General features: G+C 46.2%; 1 protein-coding gene across 1 annotated transcript in view; it reads right to left on the bottom strand.

Moving 5' to 3' along the window:
- Positions 1-5,747: 5,747 nt before the first annotated feature.
- The window catches only part of MYH9 (myosin heavy chain 9), a 69,703-nt gene continuing 51,627 nt past the window's right edge, over positions 5,748-23,823 (bottom strand). The window contains exons 20-41 of the mRNA XM_069002899.1: positions 23,225-23,333; positions 21,495-21,626; positions 20,672-20,878; positions 20,040-20,177; positions 19,415-19,538; positions 18,470-18,641; positions 17,674-17,886; positions 17,095-17,239; positions 16,410-16,616; positions 15,330-15,434; positions 13,963-14,115; positions 13,359-13,607; positions 12,652-12,864; positions 11,810-12,022; positions 11,300-11,461; positions 10,487-10,615; positions 10,054-10,142; positions 9,725-9,848; positions 8,438-8,646; positions 7,916-8,024; positions 7,446-7,618; positions 5,748-7,297 (exon numbers count right to left, since the gene is read on the bottom strand). Coding sequence (XP_068859000.1) covers positions 7,180-7,297; positions 7,446-7,618; positions 7,916-8,024; positions 8,438-8,646; positions 9,725-9,848; positions 10,054-10,142; positions 10,487-10,615; positions 11,300-11,461; positions 11,810-12,022; positions 12,652-12,864; positions 13,359-13,607; positions 13,963-14,115; positions 15,330-15,434; positions 16,410-16,616; positions 17,095-17,239; positions 17,674-17,886; positions 18,470-18,641; positions 19,415-19,538; positions 20,040-20,177; positions 20,672-20,878; positions 21,495-21,626; positions 23,225-23,333 — 3,493 coding nt within the window. The 3' untranslated portion in view covers positions 5,748-7,179. The remainder of the gene's footprint in view (positions 7,298-7,445; positions 7,619-7,915; positions 8,025-8,437; positions 8,647-9,724; positions 9,849-10,053; positions 10,143-10,486; positions 10,616-11,299; positions 11,462-11,809; positions 12,023-12,651; positions 12,865-13,358; positions 13,608-13,962; positions 14,116-15,329; positions 15,435-16,409; positions 16,617-17,094; positions 17,240-17,673; positions 17,887-18,469; positions 18,642-19,414; positions 19,539-20,039; positions 20,178-20,671; positions 20,879-21,494; positions 21,627-23,224; positions 23,334-23,823) is intronic.

Below are 23,823 nucleotides of genomic sequence, written 5' to 3'. Positions count from 1 at the left end.
GCAGTGGGGTTACCTGCCTGCATAGAGGCAGGGGCCCTGTTCGGCAGGCGTGAGTGTTGCTGGGATCAGCTGGAAGATTCTCAGGGAATCTCTGACTTGTGCTGGAGGAAATTGAGTGCAGAAGGGAGCTGTGGGCTCTTCTGGCTGGCCCCAGGGTGGATGAAAGTCCAACTAACCTGCTACAATTCACAGGGAATGCTCTCTGCCTCCGTCGGCTGTCCCAGCAAGCGGGACTGTGACCAAGAGGTGCCCCATGGGTTCCCACCCAAGCACCTCTCACCCTTCTGCAGCACAGCCAAGGCTCTGCCAGGCCAGGAGGAGAGCACTGGCATTTCCAGTCCAGCTCTTCCCGCCACGGCGCCTGCTGGGACGTGTTTGCTTATTCCACCCCGGTGGCCAGGAAAAGGCTTTGTTTGACAGGGGAAAACGGAGCCAGCTGCCCACAGCAGTGCTGCTGCCCACACACACCTTGCCAGCAGAGAAATGAGCCTGAGGAGCCTCCCACTAGCACTGCCCGAGTGCCTCCTGACTTCATGGCGGTGCAAACACAGATTAACTTTCCTGGGAAATGACAGAATCCAGCTCATGCTTTCTGTTAGGAGTGAATGTCCCATGACAGTTTATTTTAATCATCTTGCTGCTTTTAATAGTTCGTGGCAGTGTCGTGAGGCAGCCTCTCCTGCTGGGCAAGCCGTAGGTACTGCAGCCCTACGGAGAGCAGGCATCCTCTAGCACAGCTCATAGAGATGCCAGGGGAATGCAGAGGGAAGATTTTGGGGGACTGATCTGCCAGATCCTGGACAGCAGAGCAGGGAACAACTGCTCTGTCCACCCAGGGGATCAGGACCTTGAAATCTTGCTTTGGAGAGAGGCTGCTTTGAAATGATCCTGCATGACAATCCTGGGCACAGCTGTGCATGGAATGGGTGCCCACTTCCTCTCTCCATCACCTGTCTCTTTGCTTCCAGATTACGGGAGAGGAACCACAGAGAAGCTGCTATCTGGTCTCCCTCTGTGATTTTCTCCCTAATCCCCTTTCATCCTCTGACCAAAGCAAACAACTCAGGTCCCTTCATGGGGATGTGTTGACAGGCTTGGCTCATCCTCAGTGTCCCTCTACAGCTATGCTGTGTCTAGGCTGGTGCTATATCCTGTGAGAGGACCAGCCCTGCAGGGCACGCTGCACATGGTGACACATCCTTGGCCATTGGAATGCTGGTCCCATCCACGTCCTGACACTTGCATTGGTGGCAGTGGGGCTGCCTGCTCAGCACCAGTCAGCCCCACAAATGCAGGTGCTGGGCCCAGCCCTGCTGGCTTTTCTGTTTAAGCAGCTCTGGGGCAGGCAAACGACCTCTGAGGTAGGTGGGGCTTTACTCCCAGTGTAATTTCCTCCTACGCTGTGGAGATACTCTGTGTTATCCTCCAGTGCAGCAGGGCTGCCAGGCGTGTTGGCCATCCCTACTCTAAACCAAATTCCTTGGCTGTAGCACAGAAGGGAGCACTTCCCTTAGCGAAGGAGAGGTCCTGGGATGCAGATAAATCCCCTCCAGCCTCACAGCAGGGGTCTGAATAAACACAGACAGCACAAACCTGGCACCTTTCCTCGTGTGGGGGACCGCTGCAGTTTATCTGCAGATCCAGGCTGGAGCATAAGCCGCGTCCTTGAAGTTGCCTCCCAGAAACTTCCCAGGTGAGAGGGAAATGGTGAGCTGAGCTTCAAGCAAAAGCTGATCAAGAGCTTTATCCGTGCCTTACCCACAAGGACACATCAGGGCAAGACAGCCGGGTGCCTCGTGCTTCCGAAAATGATGAGCTGGCGAGCTGTGAGCTGCACAAGCACATCAACAGCCCACAGGATCAAAAGCCTGCACAGCAAATTGGGCTGTGTTACCCCATTAAAATCTGTTTTGGCTGTGCTGATAACCTCAGCTTCAAAGGCTGCTGCAGTTCCTAGTGACATTTTAATACTTAGGCAAGCAGAGAGCCTCACCTGAGGCTGGAGCCAGTCTCTCCTCTGGAGCTGAGCTCCTTGTACCTGCACCAGCCACCGGGGAAGTTTTGGGAGGCAGAAACGGGGTCTGAAAGAGCCAGCTCCAACCCAGGATGGACTTGGCAGCAAGGACACGGTGCATGCAGCCCCCCTGGCCTTCTCAGCTCCCATGGGGAAGTGCTGAGAAGGAAATGAAACAAGCTTTCAACACATGCCCACTGGCCTGGGCAGCCGGGGCAGGCTGCATCCATCCAGCAGCTTGCAGGGCTGGGAAGTTTTGCCAGGGTCCTCTCAAATCCCAGGGACAGCCCAGGACTGAGTAAAGCATCTGGAAGGGAAGAACCTGGGCTAGGAGAAATGATGCTTCCCTCGCTGCTGCACCAGGAACGTCTCAATGCCAGGAGTTTGGGGGAGGAAAAGTGAAAGGTGGGCTCAGCTCCGGTGCAATGCTGTTTCTTTATAAGGCAACACAGGGAGATGTTTCCCTGGATACAGTGGGAATGAAAAGGAGGAAGTTCCTTTGATCACAGCTCCAAGGGTTTGTTGTATTTTTTTTCCTTTCTCCTTTTCTTTTCTCCACCAAGTCATCGTTTCACCCACAAAGCTGGTGAAGGCTGCCCCACATCTCTTGGCTGCACAGTGCAGCATTCCTGCACTTCCAGGCAATCTCTCGACTGGCACCACCACTCTCTGCCACCAGAACTTCACGTCTCAGGAGACTTTTTCTGGCCACAGAGCTCTGCTTCAAGCTCAGTCTTAAAGGAGCTCAGGGATTTGAGCGATGGCTCTTCTCCTAAAAAGGAGCCAAAGGAAGTGATCTATTTGTCCCGAGTGATACACCCTGCCACAACACCCACTTCCATGAGATTCTGCACAAATTCCATCAGAAGTCAATTAGGGCTGTAGTGAATTAAGCCATTCACAGTGTAATTCCAGCTTAATTAGCAGCAAGCAACCACATTATGAGTAACATGGCATGAGAGGCCAACCACTCCATCATCATCAGCCCTCCACTTCCTCCCTTGCTCTTCCTCAGGGCTGGAGAGCTGAGCAATAGTGAAACCTCCAAGGCAGACTCTCCTGCAGGGCACGTGTCCCATGGCCTCTGCTGCCTGCGTGCACCCTCAGCTGCTGCAGGGGAGTGGAGAAGGCAGCCTGGCCTCAATGCTCCTCCTGCACAACCAAGCCCAGTCCAAAGAGTGGCTGTACTTTGGCTTTTTGGCGTCCTTCTCTATACATTTTACCCAAATTCAAAGTCTCAGAGAGGGAGGCTGCTCCAGTGCAGGGACTCGGCTCCCTGCACCTCTCCTCTCATGTGCCAGACCATCCTTGCTCAAGACATTTCACAGTTTGCTTTTCCTCTTGCTGCACATCTGCTCAGCCACTCAGGCTTGAAATGGTAGCAAGGATGGAGTCACAAATTTAGGACAAAAAAGGTTTTGGTTTGTTTTTTTTGCTATCCTTTTCCTTCTGCTTTCGCTCCCACTGCTAAAGCAGCAGTGGAAAGGCAAAATTAAATCCAAACAGACAGCAGTTATCCACTAGTACTAGTTCTCTGTTCTGGAACTGGGTATACTATCTCCAGCATCTCCAGAACAGGCTGAGCTGCCTGGCCTCTAGCTGGGCTGCAGCAGTCTGCATTTTATTTTCAGATCACTCAAACCACTGCTCTGATACCTCCCTTACACCCCCCAGGCATGGAAAGCTGCAGATTTCTACTTTAGTTCCCCCACTCCAATGCCTGTCACTGAGGAATCCCACTCCACAGCCATTGAATCTGCACCCTCATTCTCCATTTTCATTAAGTGGTACTTGAATCAATTTGCAGAAGAAATGGAAGAGAGCTAAATCCTAAATCTGGCAGGTCAGTGCTGCTGTGCCCAGGAACCCAGCTGGAACTGGCTCTAATGGCCACTGTCCTTGCTCTGCCCTGGGGGAAGCTGCAGCAGGAGCAAGCAGAGCACGCAGCTGCCCAGGAAAGAAGGCTCTTTGCACAGGATGATGCTGCAGGTCTGGTGATGTATCTCCATTTCCCAGAGGCTGGGGCTGGGCTGGTTGCTCTGCCCCTCGGTTCTGCTGTTGCAATGGCCTGTGAGGGACACACTGGAACCCGCAAAAATTTAATTTTTTTTTTAGGGACCTTACTACATTTAATGATCTGGTTGCCAATCATTTCTCCCAGAAGAATGGCCCAGTGCAAGGACAGGAATGTTTCTAATCAGCTTCATCATCTCTTGCATCTCCTCAAAGTTTCTCTATGCCCTTCCCACCCATTCAGACCCTTCCAATCCCTGCTGGGATCAGCCCTGAGGCCAGAGGGTGCAGACAACAAACAGAGCTCCAGAAACAACTTCCAAGAACCAGTTTTCTGTAGGGCCCACAGAGAAGGCCCCAGCTCTGTCTCTTTTCCACTCTTATTACAGCCCTTGTAACCATTCACTTAGTCAGACCATCCCCAAAATCCCAGGAAAAACCACTGTGAAGCATTTACCAGGCTCTGGAGAGCCACAGAAGAGCAACTAACCTGAAGCCATGAGAATCTCCTAGCACAAGGTTGCACTCTGCAAAGCAGAAAATGGAGAGTAGGAGACTTAATTTTGTCCCTTCCATGGGGATGCACAAAAAAGTGGAAAGCTGAAGAAAAATACTGTGCCAGTTAAAAAAAAAAAAAGAGACACAAGCCTCTTTCCATCTTGCACAGGACAGAGCAGCAGCCAAGCAGCTCAAGGCTAAGGACACAAAAAACAGCCTGAGCTTAAAAGGGTCATCACACCACCAGCACACAGGTTCTGCTCTGGATCACTGCAGTGCCTGGCCAGCGGTGCCATTTCAAGTTGATCCTATGATGGGAAAGCAATTTCTATGCAATTTAAAGGGCACACTGGTCTCAGAGATACCCTGCAAGTTTCTGCAAAACACTCTGGAAAAAGATTGAGGCAGCTGAGCCAGTAACCTCCCAGATGACACTAAGTGCAGTCCTGTTTTTAAGAGGCTGTATGCAGGACATCAGCACAGCAGTGCCTGTATTCCACACATCATGAACCCACATCCATGCCTCAATCCCTATCCAGGCTTTCAAAAACTGCAGCCCATGTAACACAACTTCAAAAGTAGCTCATTCTCAACCGACCCTTTAAAATGGGACTGCACCCACTCGTGCAGCAGCACATGGTTAACCGTGCCTGCTCCTTCTGCACCCCCCTTGGCTTTTTAAACTTCTACTTACACTGGAGTTTCTTATCGAGAAGATTTTTCCCCTCCCAACATCTGGTTAGACAGAAACGCCGCCCTTTGGGAGCAGCAGCCACCACGAGTGCTCCCCAGGGAAGGAGTTTCCTGTAAACTGCACCCTCCCTGCTCCTTGTTTGCCGGCACTGCCCTGGCAGCAGCCCCTGCTGGCAGCACAGCCCCCTCATGGTGAGCGCCAGCACCTCCCTCCCCATCGCTGCCACCCAGGCCCGGCCCAGCCCCGACCGCAGCTCCCAGCTCAGACTTTCTCAGCAAGGTCTAAATCTCTGCCAGCACGGGATGGGAGGGATGAGCTTGGGGTTTGGAGCTGCTGGGGCTGCACTGCAGCTTCTCCTGCCCTGGCTGTAGGACCAGAATGCACTTGGGGCACTGCAAGGAGCCAGAAGGACCAGAATATGGGCACAAGTTTCTTATTCAACTTCTGGCAAAAATGTAACAAAAAGCAGAGTTTCCAGCCGCGCAGGGTCTTCACTGCACCGAGGGAAGGGCAACACACACTCAGGACTGCAGCACATGGATAATCTTTATTGGTAACATCAGTGGAGCACCAGTAAACCATTACTGACTGTAGTGGTGACACACAGCTGAGGCACATGCTAAGGCACTTTTATTATATAAAAAAAAAATTTAATTCTTCTGTGACAGCAATTGGGACAGGAGGCTCTGCATTAGGGCGCTTCAGGCATACAGTATGGTGCTTCATATTTAAATTTTACTTTGCTCATAAGTAGGTCTAAATGCAGCATATACAATACGGTTAAGAATACAGGTAAATCCAGCAACCAGTGTACGGTGTAGAAAAGTAAAGACTATCTATATATAACCATGGTCCCGAGAGAAAGGCAGTGATAAAGACCTTTATTTTTTTTTCTTAATTACTTATTACAAGAAATACAAAGGCCTTACATATATCTGTGCAGATTAAAGGGTTTTTAATATACTCTTAGTCAATGGTGCACAATAACTAATCCCAACCCCTGGTTACAGAGCAGGTGCAAGAGGCTTGGACACGTAAATAAGAGGAAGTTCCCTCCCCTTATCCCCACCCTCTGCCCACTACTCTATTAAATTCCTCTAGATTCTGTCTATTACCATTAAATATATTTGGTCCCCCAGAGATTCTCGGACAAGCACAAGGACATTGCTCTGCTCCCCCAGCCTGTTGTTAACTACTGGTCCACACTACCTTAGATGAAACCGCTCAGAGGCAGAGACACTAACAGGACATCATTGCACTTCAGAGATCTGTCCAGACAGGAAAAAGAAGGGAGAAAAAAAGAAAAAAATAGGAAAAAAGAGACATGGGGGGGTGAAAATAAAAGGAGACAACTTTGGCAAATCCTCCAGGTAACAGGTCCCAAGAGGAGTTTCCTCTTCAGCCCTCCCTGGAAACACATGAAAGAAGAAAGGGCAAATTGCCATGGCCAAAGCACACCGTTTTTCCTGAAACTGCTCCCAAGCCACATGGGTGGGCAGATTAAAAGAGGCAGAAGTCTGAGGTCACTGAACATGATTGCCGAAAGCAAACAAAGAGGGAGGGGAAAGAACACAGGAAGAAGCTTCCCTGCAGCTAGAATTGAAGACAAAAGGAGATTTACAGCAAAAATAATCTTTCCCTAACCCCACTCCCTCCAAACTGTGTAAGGATTTACCAGCAGACATGGCACAGACAGTTCTACAGGCCTTTGCAGTGGCCAAACTGCTGGTCAAATTTCAGAGCCCTGACTCTTTGGCATTAAATACAAAGAGGATTAGGAAACTGGAAAGAGGAGAAAACTAGGAACACAGATGCCCGATGGCTCCAGATACACAGACCTGGGCTTGCTCTGCAGATCCCCCAGCCAGTTTAGGAGGAGAGGGTTTGCTGAAAGTCCAATGGAAGAGGGGAGGGTAGATGGGTCACTCCCTCACATGTAACCTGGGTCAAATGGGAGGACTTATTCAGTAGCTTTGGCATCACCAGCATCTGCCTTGCCGTCCACTTCCTCGTCGGAGCACTCTCCTGTTCCCTTCCTGACCATCCGACGTGTCACGACGAACGGCAGGTCCCCACGCCTAGGGAAGGACACACAGCACGTCAGCAGCATTCCACCGAACTCAGCAGGCAGGGCAGGCTCTGGGAGGAGCTGAGGCAGCACCTGGCCACGCTGTTTGCTGTGGGCAGCTGCACAAAGCCCGTGCTGGACTGGCTGCTCCTCCTTACCTGAGTTTGCTCTTCAGGGAGCTGACTTCTCTGTTCATTGCATCCGCTGTTTCGGTAGCATCCTCCAGCTCCCGCTGGAGCTTCCTGCGGGATGCATTGGCTCGCTGGGCCTCCTCTTCTGCCTCCTCCAGCTGGCGCTTCAGCTGCTTCAAGCGCATGTTTGCCTTGTCCGCCTGAGCATGTATGGGGCAGAAAATAGTTAAGAACTCAGTGTTTCCCCAGAGTTGCAGCACAGTAGTTAGAGCAGCAAAAAGCAGAGTTTCCAAAGCCCCCTCTTCCCTTTCTGAATGGAGCTGCCTAGAATTTGAGAGGTCCTAGCTTTTCTTTAGAAGCATTTTCATCTGTTTCATCTTGCAATTATTACAGTGACAGAGAAGAAGAGAAATCCACAGGATGGTGAATGCCTTGGTCACAGAAGGGAAATCCTGCTCCCCAGAAGACTCACAGACACTGCAGGTCACTGTACCCACCTGATCTTTGAATTGCTCAGCATTACGCCTCTCATCATCCACCTGCAGCAAGATGTCTTTCAGCTTCTTCTCGGCACGGCGCACCTGCTTGCTGGCAGCCTGGCGCTCCCTGGACACAAACATGGAGGCTCAGAAAACAGCTTATCTCCCACTGTCCCCAACAAGAGCACCTGACTTGGGCAAGTTACAAGTGAGGAAGATGGCAAGAGTCCTCCTTAACTTAGGAAGAAAAGGGGATGGGAAGCAGCGTTTCCCAGAAATGACCAAAAGGCTGATGTCACACGTATGAGAGCTACAGAGGGGCAACAAGCGTACCACAGCTGCAGTTTAAGTGGTTAAGTTCAGAAGAAGCTGTAAATGTCTACTGTGAAAAACAAGGAAAGTTTGCCAAGATCTTACTTCTGTACTACCCAGTATACCTAGGATGAAGCTCTCACTCCAACAAATCAGCATTAAGAAGAGCTTAAAATCCCAGAAGGGGTGGAAGCTCGTAAAGCAGACAGAGTTTCTACTAGCACGTACTTTGTCTCCATGTCCAACTGCTCTTCCAGCTGTGCTATCTTTGCTTCCAAGGCCGTGATGCTAGCCTTGTACTTGGACTTGACGGCGCTCTCCATCTCCTGCAGTTTGAGCTTGAGCTCCTTGTTCTGGCGCTCCATCTGCTGGCGAGCGTTCTCGTTCTTCTGCGCGTTGCTGCGCTCGGCGTTCAGGTCGGCGTTCATCTGATCGATCTGCACGGGGAGAGAGAGATAAGGACTCCTCAGCACAGCCAGTGCTCCTGCCTGAAAGGCTCATTTATTTCTCAGACTCAAAAAGAACAAGGACCCTGAGGGTGAGCTGAATACTTGGAATAACTCCAATGCAGAGGGAGCTGTCTATAGGCAGGGCACTTCTCAAAGTATCTTAGTTCACCCAGATTTTCAAAGTAATTCCTTGAATAACAGGTTTATCAACCTCCTCTTAGGGCTAACTAAACTTGCCAATCACATTCACTGCCCTCTGGGGCAAAGGCCACGGTCTGGCACTTAACACAGCAATTATCAGTCTCTGAATTACAAAAATCCTGAGGCAAGTGGATCCAATATATATGTGCTTTACTAATTTATTGTTTATTTGCTGTCTGTCTACTTCCACTACAAAGAAGCAGCTTAAAAATACTATCAGATGTAAAAGGGCAAGAACTTGCCTACTTCCAAGCCAGGGCCCTGGCTGATAGTCAACCAAGTAAAGAACTACACTCTCATCCATCAGAATGAATGAGACCTTGGGAAAACCATCAGCCCACTCCTTGGCTTTGGAGCACTAAGAAAACAACATGCTTGACTCTCAAAGTTGGGTAGACAAAATATGGCAGACAACAGGCAGATTAAGATCGTGGTTTCTATAGCAGCCTAACAAATTTCATATGTTCAGTCCATTTGAAACAGCATACAACTGGCAGAAAAATAACTTTCCAAACACATTGTGGCACTGTTCAGCATGTCAAGTTGGAGCAGCACGCCACAGATCATCTTTCTCAATATCCCTTAATACAGAAAAAAGGGACTGGGAGGGGTTGGTTTGGTTTAAAATAAACTTGGGAGATTGTTCCAGCTACCCAATGATTTTAAATGGTCAAAGCCAGTGAGTTAACACCAATTTTGGCTGCTATTTTCTGTACCATGGTATTCAGCCATTTCATCTAGCTCACACCTATGGTTTCTGAGGGCCTGCACTGTGCCCAGGGCAGCTGCTGGCATTACTCAGAGCACAGTTTGACAATTCACACAGAGCAGAGAACCCCATGGGCCACACAGCCTGAACAGGTACCTGAAGATTTGCCTTCTTGAGCCGGTCATTGATTATCTCTGTGTTGCCCTGTTCTTCTTCTAACTCCTCCTCCAGCTGAGCTATCCGTGCCTCCAGGCGCCTCTTCTCCTCCATGGCCAGTGCTCTACAGGACACAGAGTCATGAAAGCATTAAAGCAGCACTGATGGCATCGATGCCTTGGGGAAAACTCACCTCTTGTACACAAAATTAGCTCAGTCTTTCAAGACCAGAGGGGATACAGTATGTGCTGCAGTCCACAGAAAAGTAACAGGCCAAGAAGTGTTTTCTCAAAGCAGCTCCTCCTCCCTCAATGGGGAACATTACTCACCCTTTACCACTGTTGTTGGCAATCTCATCAGCCAGCTCATCCCTCTCTTGCTGGGCCTGGCGCTTGGCACGCTCAGCAGCTGCAAGTTCCTGGAATGAAAACGAGACGGACAGTGATCCAATAGGAAGCTACCAATTAATGCAGCATAGGAAAAAGGAGTTACTGGTAATGGCTGGTATGGTCTCTAGCATGATCCAGAGCTAATTATACGACATGGCCTGTTCCCTGTACACCCCACATCTTCCTTTGCTTTGCGCACTCCTGTCACAGCTGTCAGGAAAGGGCCAAATTCTGCATTTTTAACCAGATCTCATATTTGAGCAGAGCAAAAAGTGCAAAAGAAAAGAACAGAACACTCCAGCTTAGATTGCTGCATATAGTTCTTGGCCAAAGAAAACAAACCAACCCTTGAGTTGCATGCATATTCCATTACCTCCTGCAATTGGATCATCTCTGCCTCCATGCTTTTCAGCTTCTTCTCATTTTCTTTGGCCTGTGCCAAGATCTCTTCTCTGGAAGTACGTGTGTCCTCCAGTTCCCGCATGTAATCCTTCATTTGTGCCTGAAAAGGGAGAACAGAAAGGGGTGTACTTCAGAGCATTCATATAAAGAAATGTGGTTGGTTTGTCTTTTGGAAAACATGGATGGAAAACAGAAATAGGGATTCATTATTCTTCAGCAACCACAAAAGTTGCTGTAAAAACAGAAGGAATCATCCTTTTTGTATTTCACAAGTAGCATGGATAAGTATCAATGGAAGCAAACAGGATTGCTTATTTGCAGAAAGAAGGTTTTGTCAGATAAATGGAGAGGGGAAGGGAAGGTACAGGAAGCTTTCTAGTGAAGCAATGGAATGAACAGTCTAGGAAGGATTTAGTTTTTTCTAAGGTCAGACAACTGCTTGCAGGAATTAAAAAAGCACAACAGAGCCATCTTGGGGCAGGAGCAGGCCTAAATATTATTTAAAGTCCTCTAGCTTTGCAGCTCTGTAATCCTTTCCAAAAACATGGACCTGAGACAAGCACTAGAGTGGACTTTGCCTACAGCTTGTTTCCTGGGAAGCTAAGCAGGGAGATTGGGATTAGAAGGATGTTCGAAACACCAAAAAGTCTTTCCCAGTGAACTGCTGCAAGGTTCTGCTGCTCTTGTGACACTGATGCATTGTTCTGGCGAGGTGGAATCTTGCACCCCGTTTCCCCCAGGTAAAAGCTCTGCCCTGACAGCTGAAACAGCTGCAATGTTTCACCTGCAGTTTGCGCAGCTGCTTGATGGCTTCTTCACGGTTCTTGTTAGCAGTGTCTATATGGCTTTCCAAATCCTTCAGGTCCATCTCAAGCTTCTTCCTGGCAGCCACAGCCATGGAGCGCTGTTTTCGTTCATCCTCCAGTTCCGCCTCCATCTCCCGAACCTGTGTGGAGGAGCAGAGGCATCAGCATTTCAGCTCCTTCGTTTCCCAGCACCCACTTTTCACATTCCCCTTTCAAAGGCTGCATAAGTGCAAGCATGTGACTTGTCTTCATTCTCCCTGGCAGGGGGATGGGGCTAACATTCCTCACTAATAAAGCCCCACGGGTTCCTTTGATAGACAAAGGCTATTGGAACAATCACACAAGGGAGGAAGTCTCTCAGAGCTCTGCAATACTGCCTGGAGTATTAACATTAACGATCTCTGGACTGGCACTGTCTGTCCGACCATCTTTGGACACAAGTGCCTTTGTGTACAGAATGCACTAAGGATTTACAGAGCAATTCTTACTTGTCTGATCAGCTGTTTCTTCTTCTCTTCATTCTGTTCATCACGCCCCTGCAGGTCCCGGTCAAACTGTGCCTTCATAGCCTGCTGGTTCACTTCTAGCCGCAGTTTGGCATCCTCTGTGGCCTGCAGTTCATCCTCCAGCTCTTCCAGCTGTGTCTTCATCTCCTCCACCTGCTGCTCCAGGGCTCGCTTAGCTTTCTCCAGCTCATGGACCTACAACACAGTACCACACGTGAGGTTTCCCCAAAGACTACAGACAATTTAATCTACCCTATCAGAAAAAAAAGGCTAAGAACAGAGACCCACATCAGACAGGATCAAGAACGCTGTATCTGTCCCTTGTATTATGGCTGATGCAAGCTGCCAGTCTGAACCACAACTACTGTTAGTTCTGACCGTGTGTGTAGTGGTGGGGAGAAAGAGAAAAGCATTTGTCAGCCCAGTCCTGACTTGCTGCAAACTTATCAGAGCTGGACACCTCTGGTTCTGACAGAATTCAAGAAAGTACTTCCTAGTCTCTAAATTTATTCTTTTCCTTCAGTAACATAGCATTTCTTGTTTTGAAATACTGGAGGTAATGTGGTAATTCAGCACTGCCTGGCTAATTGCTGTATTTTATGTATCAGGCTCACATCACACCTTCATCTCCACCACAACGATACCAGGTAATTTTCAGGTTTGCCACTGCCTCACTTGGGTCATTTCCAGCCCATCTTTATCACTTACTGATGTAATACAAACATAACATTCACAAACTCACAACGTATCCAGTACTCTCTACAACAAGTAACAGTATCAACTGTGTGACATTTCCTGCTGGGACACTTCAACTGGATACTTACACTTTTCCCAACATCATCCTTGGAGCTCATGAGATCTTCCATCTCTGCACGGAACTGCTTATTGACTCGTTCCAGCTCAGCCTTCTGCTCTATGGCTTCTTCCAGGGCTCTGGCCAGGGACAGGGCCTTGGTCTCCTTCTCCCGGGCCTCTGCCTCAGCGCGGTCCCGTTCCTCCGCATACTTGGCAGAGATGGTCTTCTCCTCTGCCAGCAGCTACAAGAGCACAGCATCAGTATTCTGAGAAATTGCTGATCACTTGCTAAACAAGGTAAACATTCACCTTTTCATCAGGGCCTTATTAATAGTGTTCTTCCAAGGATAGAAGAATCAAGAAAATGCAACTTCAGAGAATGAAGCGTGCCATCCCATCTCTAACAACTGTGCTGACCCCAAGTAAACAAACCCCTGATTTCCTAGGCCCTCCAACCTATTATTTTCAACCTTCTCTGAGATGATGTGCAAACAACACTTCAAACTCAGTCCTGGATTTCACATAAATGTTATCCCTTTGGGAAAAGGAACATTGCTTAACTTCCTATTCATAGAACAAAATTAATTTACCTCTATTAAAGCTTATTTTTCCACTCTGTGTGCTCTGCCCTAGTTCAGAAACAAATATGTGTTCTCCAAGCAGTATTGCTTAGGTGTTCTTAAAGCAGACCTATCAGTAAGATGTACCTACTGAATGCTTATGACTGAAGTCATACCTGATCAAACTTCTTCTGCTTCTTCTCTAGGTTGGAAACGATCTGCCGCTGATGATCCAAGTCCACAGCGAGGTCATCCAGCTCTTGCTGCAGGCGGGTCTTCGTTTTTTCCAGCTTGTCATATGCAGCTGTCTTCTCTTCATATCGCTGGCTCAAGCCCTCCAAGTCCTTCTGCAGCTTCTTCCTGGCTTCCTCTGCTGACTCAAGGCAGCCCAGGCCATCATCCATCTTCTTCTTCGCATCTATTGCCTAAAGGACCAAGATTGCACATGAAGCCACAGGAAATGTTCTGTACAGTTTACTGGCACCAAAAATTTAAGACTTTCAAGTAAGAAAGTCTGGTCATTTCTGAAGGTACTACTCCCTGTTCAGATAATACCGCATGACTAAATTCCCAAAGGAATTCCTGGACAGAAATCTACAAGCAGCTCATATGATTATCATCAGAGACCTCCTCATTTCTTCTCTCACCCAAATCAGCAACATCACCCTTGCCCAGGAAAGGTTGTGTCAATTCAGCATTTAAATTTTACTTTCCACAAGACAGACCTGTACTTATGCTTCCTCTCAAAAGTCACTGGTTTACAGGATGCAGACTCTGTACCTGTTGCTGAAGAATAGAGATCTGTTTCTCCAGGTTTCTCTTTGCCTCCTCCTCTTCTTCCAGTTGTTCCTTGAAAGCATTCTTCTCATCCTCCATTTGCTTCAGCTTAGTGCTGAGGCTCAGTTTGAGGCGAGTCTCCTCCTGCAGCAGCTCCTATAAAGCAAACACCCCAGATGGAATTCAGCACTGCTCCTTGGATTTAAAGGCTCACAGTCCTTACCCACTCTCTCCAGAAGGAGTGCTTCTGAAGTTGAGCTTAAGTATGCAACTAATTTCACAGATAAAACAACCGAAGACAGAATTTAAATAACTGTCTTTCGGTGAGTCAGTATAGAAACAAAATATTCAGAAGGGTCCTATTCTCTCCTATGCTCTAATCACTGAAGTACACTCCTTGCCACACAAGCCTCTCCACAGTCCTTTTTCAAGTCCTCCAAGTAGCACACAAAGTATTCAGACCTTTCCCAACAACAGCATGACTGTACTCTGCTGTGTGTCTCTCTCCTATTCCAGCACCAAAGGAACAGACAACAGGCCCAAGTGCTCCAGCATGGTTAAAAACAATGCTGGTCTCAGCAGAACTGGTCACTCACCAGCTTAGGGCACAACAGCATTGACTGACTTACACTGCCAGTGCTTGAGCTGAAGGATCTGTAAAGATTAATCAATCAATCTTCAAACTAGTGCAGAATTTTTGTATTGTGCCCTGCCTTTGAGTCTGTTTTTTAAGGAGCAGTAAGTAGACAGAACATCAATGACTGTTCAAGGCTACTTATTATTGATGTGCTCTTTCTTTCCCTTCCAACCCTTTTAGCACTCCATGCTCGACCTTAAGAGTCATATTCTAACTGTAAATGCTTGTTTATCCCAAAGTATAAGTCTAAGGATGATTTGTTTCCTGAAAAAATACAAAATTATTTGAATCTATCACTTCCCCAACATCCACTGGGAAATAAAACTTTCTGTTTAACTTTACAAATTTACTGGAAATCACACACATAAAAAAACCCTGTTAAACACTTGACTATGAAGATCTCAAACAAGAACTTCAAACAAGCATTCCAGTCAGCTGAAGCACTAAAGTGCTCTCAGGTGGAAAGGTGATAGAGCAGAACTTCTAAACTTAAGACAGGGAAAGTCACATATGTTTCACAGGCTGAGGAAGCAGAAGGAAGATAACCAGCTTGTTTCTGTAGAAATGCTCTCATTACCATGCTATATAAACCCTCAGCAAAAAAAAAAAAAAGGAAATCCAGATCAAATCCTTTGAATTGTTGTATAACCAGTACTTAATGGCATCCAGAGTGATTTCTCCCATTACCAATTTGTAACAGACACACAGTTGCCTTGGTTTCCAAAGCTCTCACCTGTGTATCCTGAAGCTGTGATTCCAGAGCAGAGAAATCCTTTGCTAATTTGATTGATTTACTGTCAGACTGGTTCAGAAGACCTGTGACATTGTCCAGCTCGACCTGAAGGAGAGATCAGCATATCAGTTACTGAATGCATCAGCAAAAACAAAGACAGGAAGAGGTGAGCAGCTATGAGACCTAAAAGAGAAAACTGAGGCACCTCTCAACAGGAAGGCATGTGTATAATCTCTCAGGGAATGAATGCATCACTTCCACAGTCCCAGGAATTAAATATGAGAAGCTGAAAAGAGATGTTTATTTCAGATCACCTCTGTTACAACAGCCTTCTGATTTTGGTTGGTTTGGGGTTTTTTTAAGGCCTATATGAGATTTTAGACAGCCTGGTAAGCAATTGTAAAAGCTTTTATTGAACTAACTCTCTTCTATTTTGTACTATCTGCTTCAGGATTATATCTGGAATCTCAAAATTACGTTTTCACACTCCAAAAGACTGTGCATACACTGGCAATGTTCAACTTTCAATGACAACCCACTGTAAAGGAGAAGGCCAAAGACAATGTTTCCTGTCACTCTCTAAGGGATTTGCTGCTCCTTTGAAGAAAGGAGAAACCCATAAGTTCCCACATCACCCTTTAACCACTCCTCATCACCATCAACCATGTGACAAAACTTCCAGACCCTGTCTTCCACAGGAGTTTCACAACCACCAGTCTGTGTGTGCCACTCCAGGTGCTCCTGCAGCCGAGTGCTCGCAGAGCTGTGCAAGCCACTGCCTGCTTTAGGAGGGCACAGACACTGACTCCTTGAGCCTTACAAAACTCAAACAGCAACTGGTTGTTTCACCTTCTCAAGGCTCCTCAAAATAAGTGACATCCATCCAAATATCCTGATCTGGCAATGAGTTAAGGATAGTTAAGTTTGCATAGTCCTTGGGAAGCAAACTATGGATTTGCTTTTTGTAGGAACATTATCCTCAGGAGGAACAACATTTTTGAACTAGCCTGGGGAGATACCAGCCTACAACCTTTTCTCTCCAGCCTTGGGCTGAAACTAAGGAAAACCCATGCCACTCACCTGCAGTTTGTTAACCCTCTCAGCCAGTTCAGTCTTCACTCTTTCGCCTTCTGTGAATTTCACCTGCAGCTCCTGGAGCTGAGCATCCACTTTTTTCCGCTTGTGCTCAGCATCCCCTTTGCCCTGCAGAAGAGCCTTCACCTCATTGGACAGTTCAACCTTCTCACTTTCCAGAGCTTGTTTTGCTTTTTCAAGATTTGCTTTCACCTGAAGAGGAAAAGGCAGCAAAACCTCTTAGACTTTAGATATGGCAGGATCCAGTGAGTACATGTTTTTCCAACAAGCAAGCTAATGCTGTATGTTTAGCAGCTAAGTTGCAGACTGCTTACTCAGAAAAAAACAGTATGAGCAGCCTGTCACTGATAAGCAGGAGACAATCTAACAATCAGAGAAGACAACAACACAGAGAAAAAGTCTTGCACCATCAGATTTCCAATCTAAAGGTTGTACAACTCAACAAGTGCTATCAGTGAGAAGAATGTCGTAGCTGTGCAGTATAACAAGCCTAACAGGAGAAAAAAGAATGAATGTCACTATTTAAAACAGCTTCATATATACTTCATGGAGAAAAATGATCTACCAAGGGAAGAATACATGTATCAGTATCATGAATACTTTGTGCTCTTCTGCACTGTCATTTCAGGGAGGTCGACTGCTTTGACTTTGTGTTTTCTGTTCCACATACCCGTTTGGTTTGTTCCAACTGCTCTGCCAGCTCTTCAATAGCTTGTGAATGTTTCTGCCTCATCTCTTGGATTTGAGCCTCGTGAGTCTTTGCCTCATCTTCAAGGGTCTTCTTCAAAACCGTTACTTCTTGTTCTCTCTTTGACCTGCAAAATTCACAATTCCATTCAGATGCTGAGGAGGGAGTCAAACAGAGGTGTATATCCACCAACAGCATCTCTAATGCAGAAAATGTAGTCTGTTTAGGCTACAAAGATACTTTTCAAAGGTAGCACTTAGCATTGCATCCTTCTTAAGTGCAAGCTGGCAGCATGATTTCTGCCTAAGAAGCCTGAAAGTACAGATGTTTCAGGGGTACCACTAGCACTTTGCTTAGGAAGCAAATCAACTTTCTGACATCAGGTGAGGTAGTGCAGCCTTGACTACAGCTTGCACACCACCTCCTCCTGTAGTCACTGAGGCTGCTAACCAGTGATAAAGGCAAAGACTTGCTATGGTAAGAGAATGAATGCAGCAGAATTATTAGAAACAGCCAAAGCCAAAACCGAATAAAGATAACACCGCTCCATGCTGGAGTTACCTCAGCTCCTGCTGAGCAGCTGTAGAATCTAGTGTGTCTTCAAGCTCTGTTTTCAATGCTTCCAGCTCTTCTCCCAGATCCCGCTTCTGTTTTTCAGCTTTATTCCTGAATGCTCTCTCTGATTCCAGGTCTTCCTGCAGCTCAGTGATCTGGGATTCAAGTTCCCTGATCTTCTTCAGGGCCATGTTCTTCTGAGCTGCCTCTTCTTCCACTCTGTTCAACATAATGTTCTGGTCAGAGCCAGACTTAAACCATACACAAATTAAAACAACCTGTCCTACTAAGAATCATCAAGAAAAGCTGGTATTGGTCAGCTCTACAATATTATATTCAGACTTTGACCCACACATGATCTACAAATTCTAAGGTCTATCTCCCAATACTTGAGACAGCACAATTACTCACCTTAAAGAAGGGGACAGAGAGAGACTGACAACAGAAGAAAGCAGAAGAGAAAGCACCATTTTACATTGGAAACTGGACACTTTACTGAGTAGATGAATACAGCAACTACCAGAGGGAGAGTGTGTTGCCACTACTTTTTAACCCTAGCTTAAGGATTACTACTTCAGTCAAACGCATGCATTGCCTATTGCATCCATAGTCTAGTTGTGTACAGAGAATGTGGGAGTGAGCAGCAGCTAAAGAACTCTAATGCTAAGGACATGGATCTTTAATAGCCCACAGGCTAAAATACAACATCCACAGATTGCATTTAGTCCCTATTCCAGGTGACACAAGACAAGAAATACTTCCCAACCAGGTGGTCCCTGAACCCCACAGGTCAGGTTCTCACCTAGCTAAAGCTGCCTGCAGCTCCTCTTCCTTCTTGGCCAGCTGCATTTTGAGTTCTGCAATCTGAGCCTGCAGCTCAGCAATCTGGTCATGCAGATCACTGGAGTCCCCTTCAAGCTTCCGACGAGTCTTTTCCAACTCTTGCCTCTGCTTCTCTTCGCGTCGCAGGCGCTCTAATGGAGATGGGGACACGTTCAGTTACACAGATGACAAAGATCAGTGTATGAGCACAGGAAAATACATCTATTTAAGCAGTACTTTCTTTCCTGATAACAGAACTGTCCAAACTGTAGCTGGACTGCATTATTTTGTCAGGACCCATATAGGCAACTACCCCCATATTTTGACCTCAAAATATATCTGGACATTTTCCCTTCCCATCACCCTACAGCCAAACCTTCCCCACTTTTGCTGTAACAATGCAAACACAATGCCAGTCTCATACCATGCAGCCATAAGCACCCATTTAGTGATGCTAAATGCAAGGTCTGCTCTCCCTTTACTGAAACTGAACAGGCAGCCTCCAGAAGAACAACATCCTTCTAGAACTCTGAAGAACTTGTGCAAACAGGCTATCAGAAACAGCACTAACCCCGACAGACTGATGCTGCTGGAAGTAGAAAAGTGGAGACACTTCCACAGCAGGAGAGGAAAGAGAACCAGCCTCTCTTCTCCATTGGCCTGCTGCTTTGGAGAGAATTATTTAGATCAAGGGCTCAGCTGACAAGGCACATAACCTTCAGCCAGCCAGTGCACAGCTCTATCAAACCAATCAATAGCTTACACACTATAAACTAATTTTTAACCCTTCAGAAACTCAGGAGGACTAAAACTCTTTCGGAAATGAAACTGAAGTTCAACAAGTTTTAGCAATAAACCACCTAAGACTAATTAGGCAAGGTCTTTACAGGATCTATCTTTTAAGGACAACAAAAACCAAAACTACCTTCAAGGTCTGTGATCATGGCCTCATGCTTATTCTTCAGTTTGGCTAAACTCTTAGATTTTTCCTCTTCCTCTGTCAGGTTTGTTGTAAATTCAGACATTCTATCTTCCAAAAGTTTCTTCTCCTGCAGAATTGAGAAGGCAATGTCAAAAGAGTTGCTGGAATTACAGGGTATTTTTCCAGAGCTGACTACTTAGAAGTGTCAGTGTCATGAGTATCTACTCCTGCTACGAGGAAACTCAGAAAGAAGGAAATCCTTTCAGGATCACAAACAGATTCAAATAAATTTTAATTTGAACTTAAAGATTTGTATATGATGGCCCTTTCAAAACTGAAAGGCAAGTCTGTTTATAAAATAACTTGATACTGTTTAGCATAACAGTGTATCAGAAAATGTTTGCTCATGGATCATTATTTAGTGAAGGTTATTTAAATATCACACAATACTGACTGTTGAGAATACAGGCAGGCAGTTACTTTCAAGAATTCAGGTCAATTCTCAAAGACAAGACTGAATTAATTAGTAAGTTTCCCTGTAATAGGGAAAAGGTCAGCCTGTGGTGGTTTTCTCCAAGAGAAATACCTGTGTATCTTTAGCTTGTGGAACATGATGCAGGAGTCTTACCTTAGCCAATTTGAGATTCTGATCTTCCAGAACCAGCACATCTTCTTCCAATTTCTTCAATTTGGCCTCTGTGGTCACTTTTTCTAGCTGCAGCTTCTGCCTTGCACTTTCCTCTTCCTCAAGCTGCTCCTCCAGTTCCTTCACAGTAGAAAAGTAAGGTATTTTTCAGTGCTGCTCACCAACCCATGGACCAGCACAGTAGCAATACTAGAATGGAAGGTTTCTTCACCCTTCCTTCAATGTATTATCAGTAGGTCCTAGAGTGACATCTCTATCATGACTTAATGCAACATACTGCACACCAACCAACAAATTTTCTAGCAAACAACGCTATTTTGCACAGAACACTACCATTCCTAAAACAAAGCAAAGACTTCTCTTATTGGGAAGGGGCCATCACCTTACCTTCAAGAATGGACCAGCTCATTCCAGATGACTGAGCGAACGCCTCAGGCTCAGCACCAGAACTGCTGTGTTCTATTGCTGTTTCCACAGATGGATTTTCCCACGCCTCTTCCCCCGCCCCCCCCCGCTGCTTCTCTCTTTCATTTCCCTCCAAGCTGAGGCAAAATAACCACTCTAACCCTTACTATCCTCTTTACTGGCAAGAGACAGCATTCCTAAGGTATTACCTGGATATTCTGCTGCATTTTCTTCTTTTCAGCCTGAAGATGTTGACACCGTTCTTCCTCTTCCTCCACCCTTGCTTCCAGGTCATGACATATCTCCTCCAGCTCTTGCTTCTTGGCTGTGAGGCGAGCTCTTATCTCCTCAGCCTCAGCACACAGTTCGGTTTCTGCTTGCAACTGTTCCTGCAGCTGCATCTTCTCTGCCATTAGCTACATTGGATACAAAGCCAGAAATAAGACAAGCTCCAATTTACCAAAGCACTTAGCAATGAGTGTCAAGTGAAGTTCTGTGCTCCTCTGTTCCACAGTTACAGTTTTAAACATTGCAGCAGTCCCATGCTGTTAATAAAAAGCTAAATAACAAAACACAGTTTTAAGTGTGTGTTCTCTTTCACAAATCAGGTGCTGCAACTACAAATCATTCACTCCATTTGAAAGACAGATATTGTCTATTTCCCCTAACAAATAATTACCAGCCCTATGGAAAAACAACCCTGCTCCCACCTTCTGTGTTCCAAACAAAAAAGGATTCCATTAATGCCAAGACTGAATTCAATCAGCTTGCTATAACACTCAGCCAAAGGAGGTTTTTCTTCATATAATGGCTACAGAAGGGCAATAGGTAGTCACTGTACAAAAAGACCTGCTGCAGGAACTGAGCTGGGAAAAAGGGAAAAGGAAAGTGAACAAAAGGCAGCCAAGTCATGCTCCACCAAGTTGGAATCCTACAGCTTGTCCATCAGACCAAGAAAGCAAAGGAGGTGCTCTCAAGCAGCTGGACAGGTGGAGAGAGAACAACTTTTACACATCAGGTTTGCAAACTCACCTGGGCCTGGAAGGTCTCCATCTCACTCAGTCTATTTTCTGCAGCCAGCTGCTTCTCCTTGACCTTTATTAGTTCTTCTTCCTTGGCCATCATCTCCTCCTCCTGCCTGCTTACTTGCAAAAGGGGCTTCACCTGAAAGGGAAACCAAGGGAATGAGATGTATATAAAGAAAAATGAAAACATGAAGAAATGCTCTTGTACTTAAGGTAAGCATTGAATAAAACAACATTTCAGATAGTCTCATATCTGACTGACCAACTGTTTTGTTGTGAACACTGGGGGAATCACACAGGACTAGATATCACCTACTCTGCCAATAGCACACTTCCTGCCAATCCATTCATTCTCCTCCAGGATGAGATGCATCAGGAAAGGGTTCAGTAAATTCCAGACCCTCAAGGGTTAAGTAGTAATAGCAAGAGAATAAAAAAGTTGCCATACAATGAGGAAATTCACAGGTAAGTCAGTGTCATACAGGTGGACTTCTGTAAGGCCTTTGGCATGGTACCCCACAAGATGTTTCTCTCTAAACTGAAGAGATACAGATTTGACGGGTGGAGTGTTTAAGAAGGGGATTCTGCCCCTCTGCTCTGCTCAGCCCCCACCTGGAGTGTTCTGGGGTCCTCAACCCAGGAAAGATATGGACTTTTTTGAGTGGGTCCACAGGGTCACAAAAATGATCCGAGGGCTGGAGCACCTCTGCTATGAAGACAAGCTGAGAGAGTTGGGGCTGCTCAGCCCAGAGAAGAGAAGGGTCCAGGGAGAGCTCAGAGCATCTGTCAGTACCTAAAAGAGGGTTCACAAAATAGAGGGGGCCAAACTTGTTAGGAAGGCTAACAAGTTTGAGAAACTTGTTGTGACAAAACAAGGGGTAATGGTTTTAAGCTAATGAAGGGTAGATTCAGACTAGATATAAGGAAGAAGTTTTTTACAATGAGGTGGTGAAACACTAGAACAGGGTTTCCAGAGAGGTGGTGGACAGATGCCTCATCGCTGAAAACATGCAAGGTCGGGTTGGATGGGGCTCTGAGCAAACTAATCTAGTTGAAGATGTCTCTGTTCACTGCAGGGGGATTGGGTTAGATGATGTTTAAAGGTCCTTTCCAACTCATACTATTCTATTACTCTATGAAGAAACGAAAACCATTCATCTCTGTGCTTCCCCCATCAAAGTCCCTTAGAAGTAATTTCATAGGAAGGAGAAAAGTGTAAACTAGTCTCAAAAAGCAAGAAATCCCATGCATTTAGAAAAAAGACCTTCTCTTTGTGTGTTCATTGTCTTTATAAAGGTGAAATATATACAATTATAACAGCAAGATCAGACCCCACTGTTTTTCCTTTGCTCTTACAACTCTGGACAAAGAGATGGCAAACCACCCCTGCAATGATAATTTTTGCTTAGTTAAATTGATCCACACTGCAAGTGACTCACTGAAGTGCCATACCACCAAAGCAAGTGATCCTCTTACTCCTCTTAGGCATAAAACATTAAGACATGGCTACTGCTTTTCCACAGTATTACTTGGATGCAGCTTTGTATCTGGTTTATGCAGTCATATTTCAGCTATAAAACACACTATTGGACATTCTCAGACATTCTCTGCATAAACAAAACAAGGTGCTGTTGCAAGCCAACCCAATTGCAAAGGGAGTGATTTTTGTGCTCTGGTTCAACCTGAGAAGCTGAAATTGCAACCAAACTGTCAAAATTGCAAGGGGAAAAATATTACCTTGGTGAACAACCTCCACCACTGCCAGTTCCGCAGTTTCAGATAGGCAGCACAGTTTCTCTGAAGCACTTTCATAGCTGTCAGCTGCTGCTGGCGCTTGGCAAAGGCTCTGCAAAGCAAGTGGAGGTAAGACAAAGGAATCTAGAGCAGCACACAGTTCACACCATCAAGCCCTTAGATACTTCTGTGTTTCTCCTTTAGAAGGTTCCCTCCCAAAAAACCAGCACAATTTCCAGTGAACTTTCTCTTGATTTTCAATTTTCTTCTGCTCAGGTAAGAGTAGCTATTCTCTCCTTAATCCAATTTCCTATTTAAAAAGAATTTTCCCTCACGTCCTCTAATCTGAAAAGCTTTACTATCTTCACTTCCAACAAGGGAGATCTGAAGCAGAGGTGTGTTTTCCCACCAAACTGACAGGTACTATTTTTGTTCTTAGAACTGCACCATTTGCAGCCCTACCTAACAGCTTAAGGGAAACCCTACACCTCCTGCATCAGTACTGTACTAAGACTTTTCCATTTGCACCTTCACAGCACTTCTGTCAAAAACCTGATCTGCTGCACAGCATTCTTATAGAGAGGAACAGACTTTACTGCTCA

The sequence above is a fragment of the Aphelocoma coerulescens genome, chromosome 1A (assembly GCF_041296385.1).
Source record: "Aphelocoma coerulescens isolate FSJ_1873_10779 chromosome 1A, UR_Acoe_1.0, whole genome shotgun sequence".
Taxonomy (NCBI): Eukaryota; Metazoa; Chordata; class Aves; order Passeriformes; family Corvidae; genus Aphelocoma; species Aphelocoma coerulescens.
This window is presented reverse-complemented; position numbering and strand designations above follow the sequence as displayed.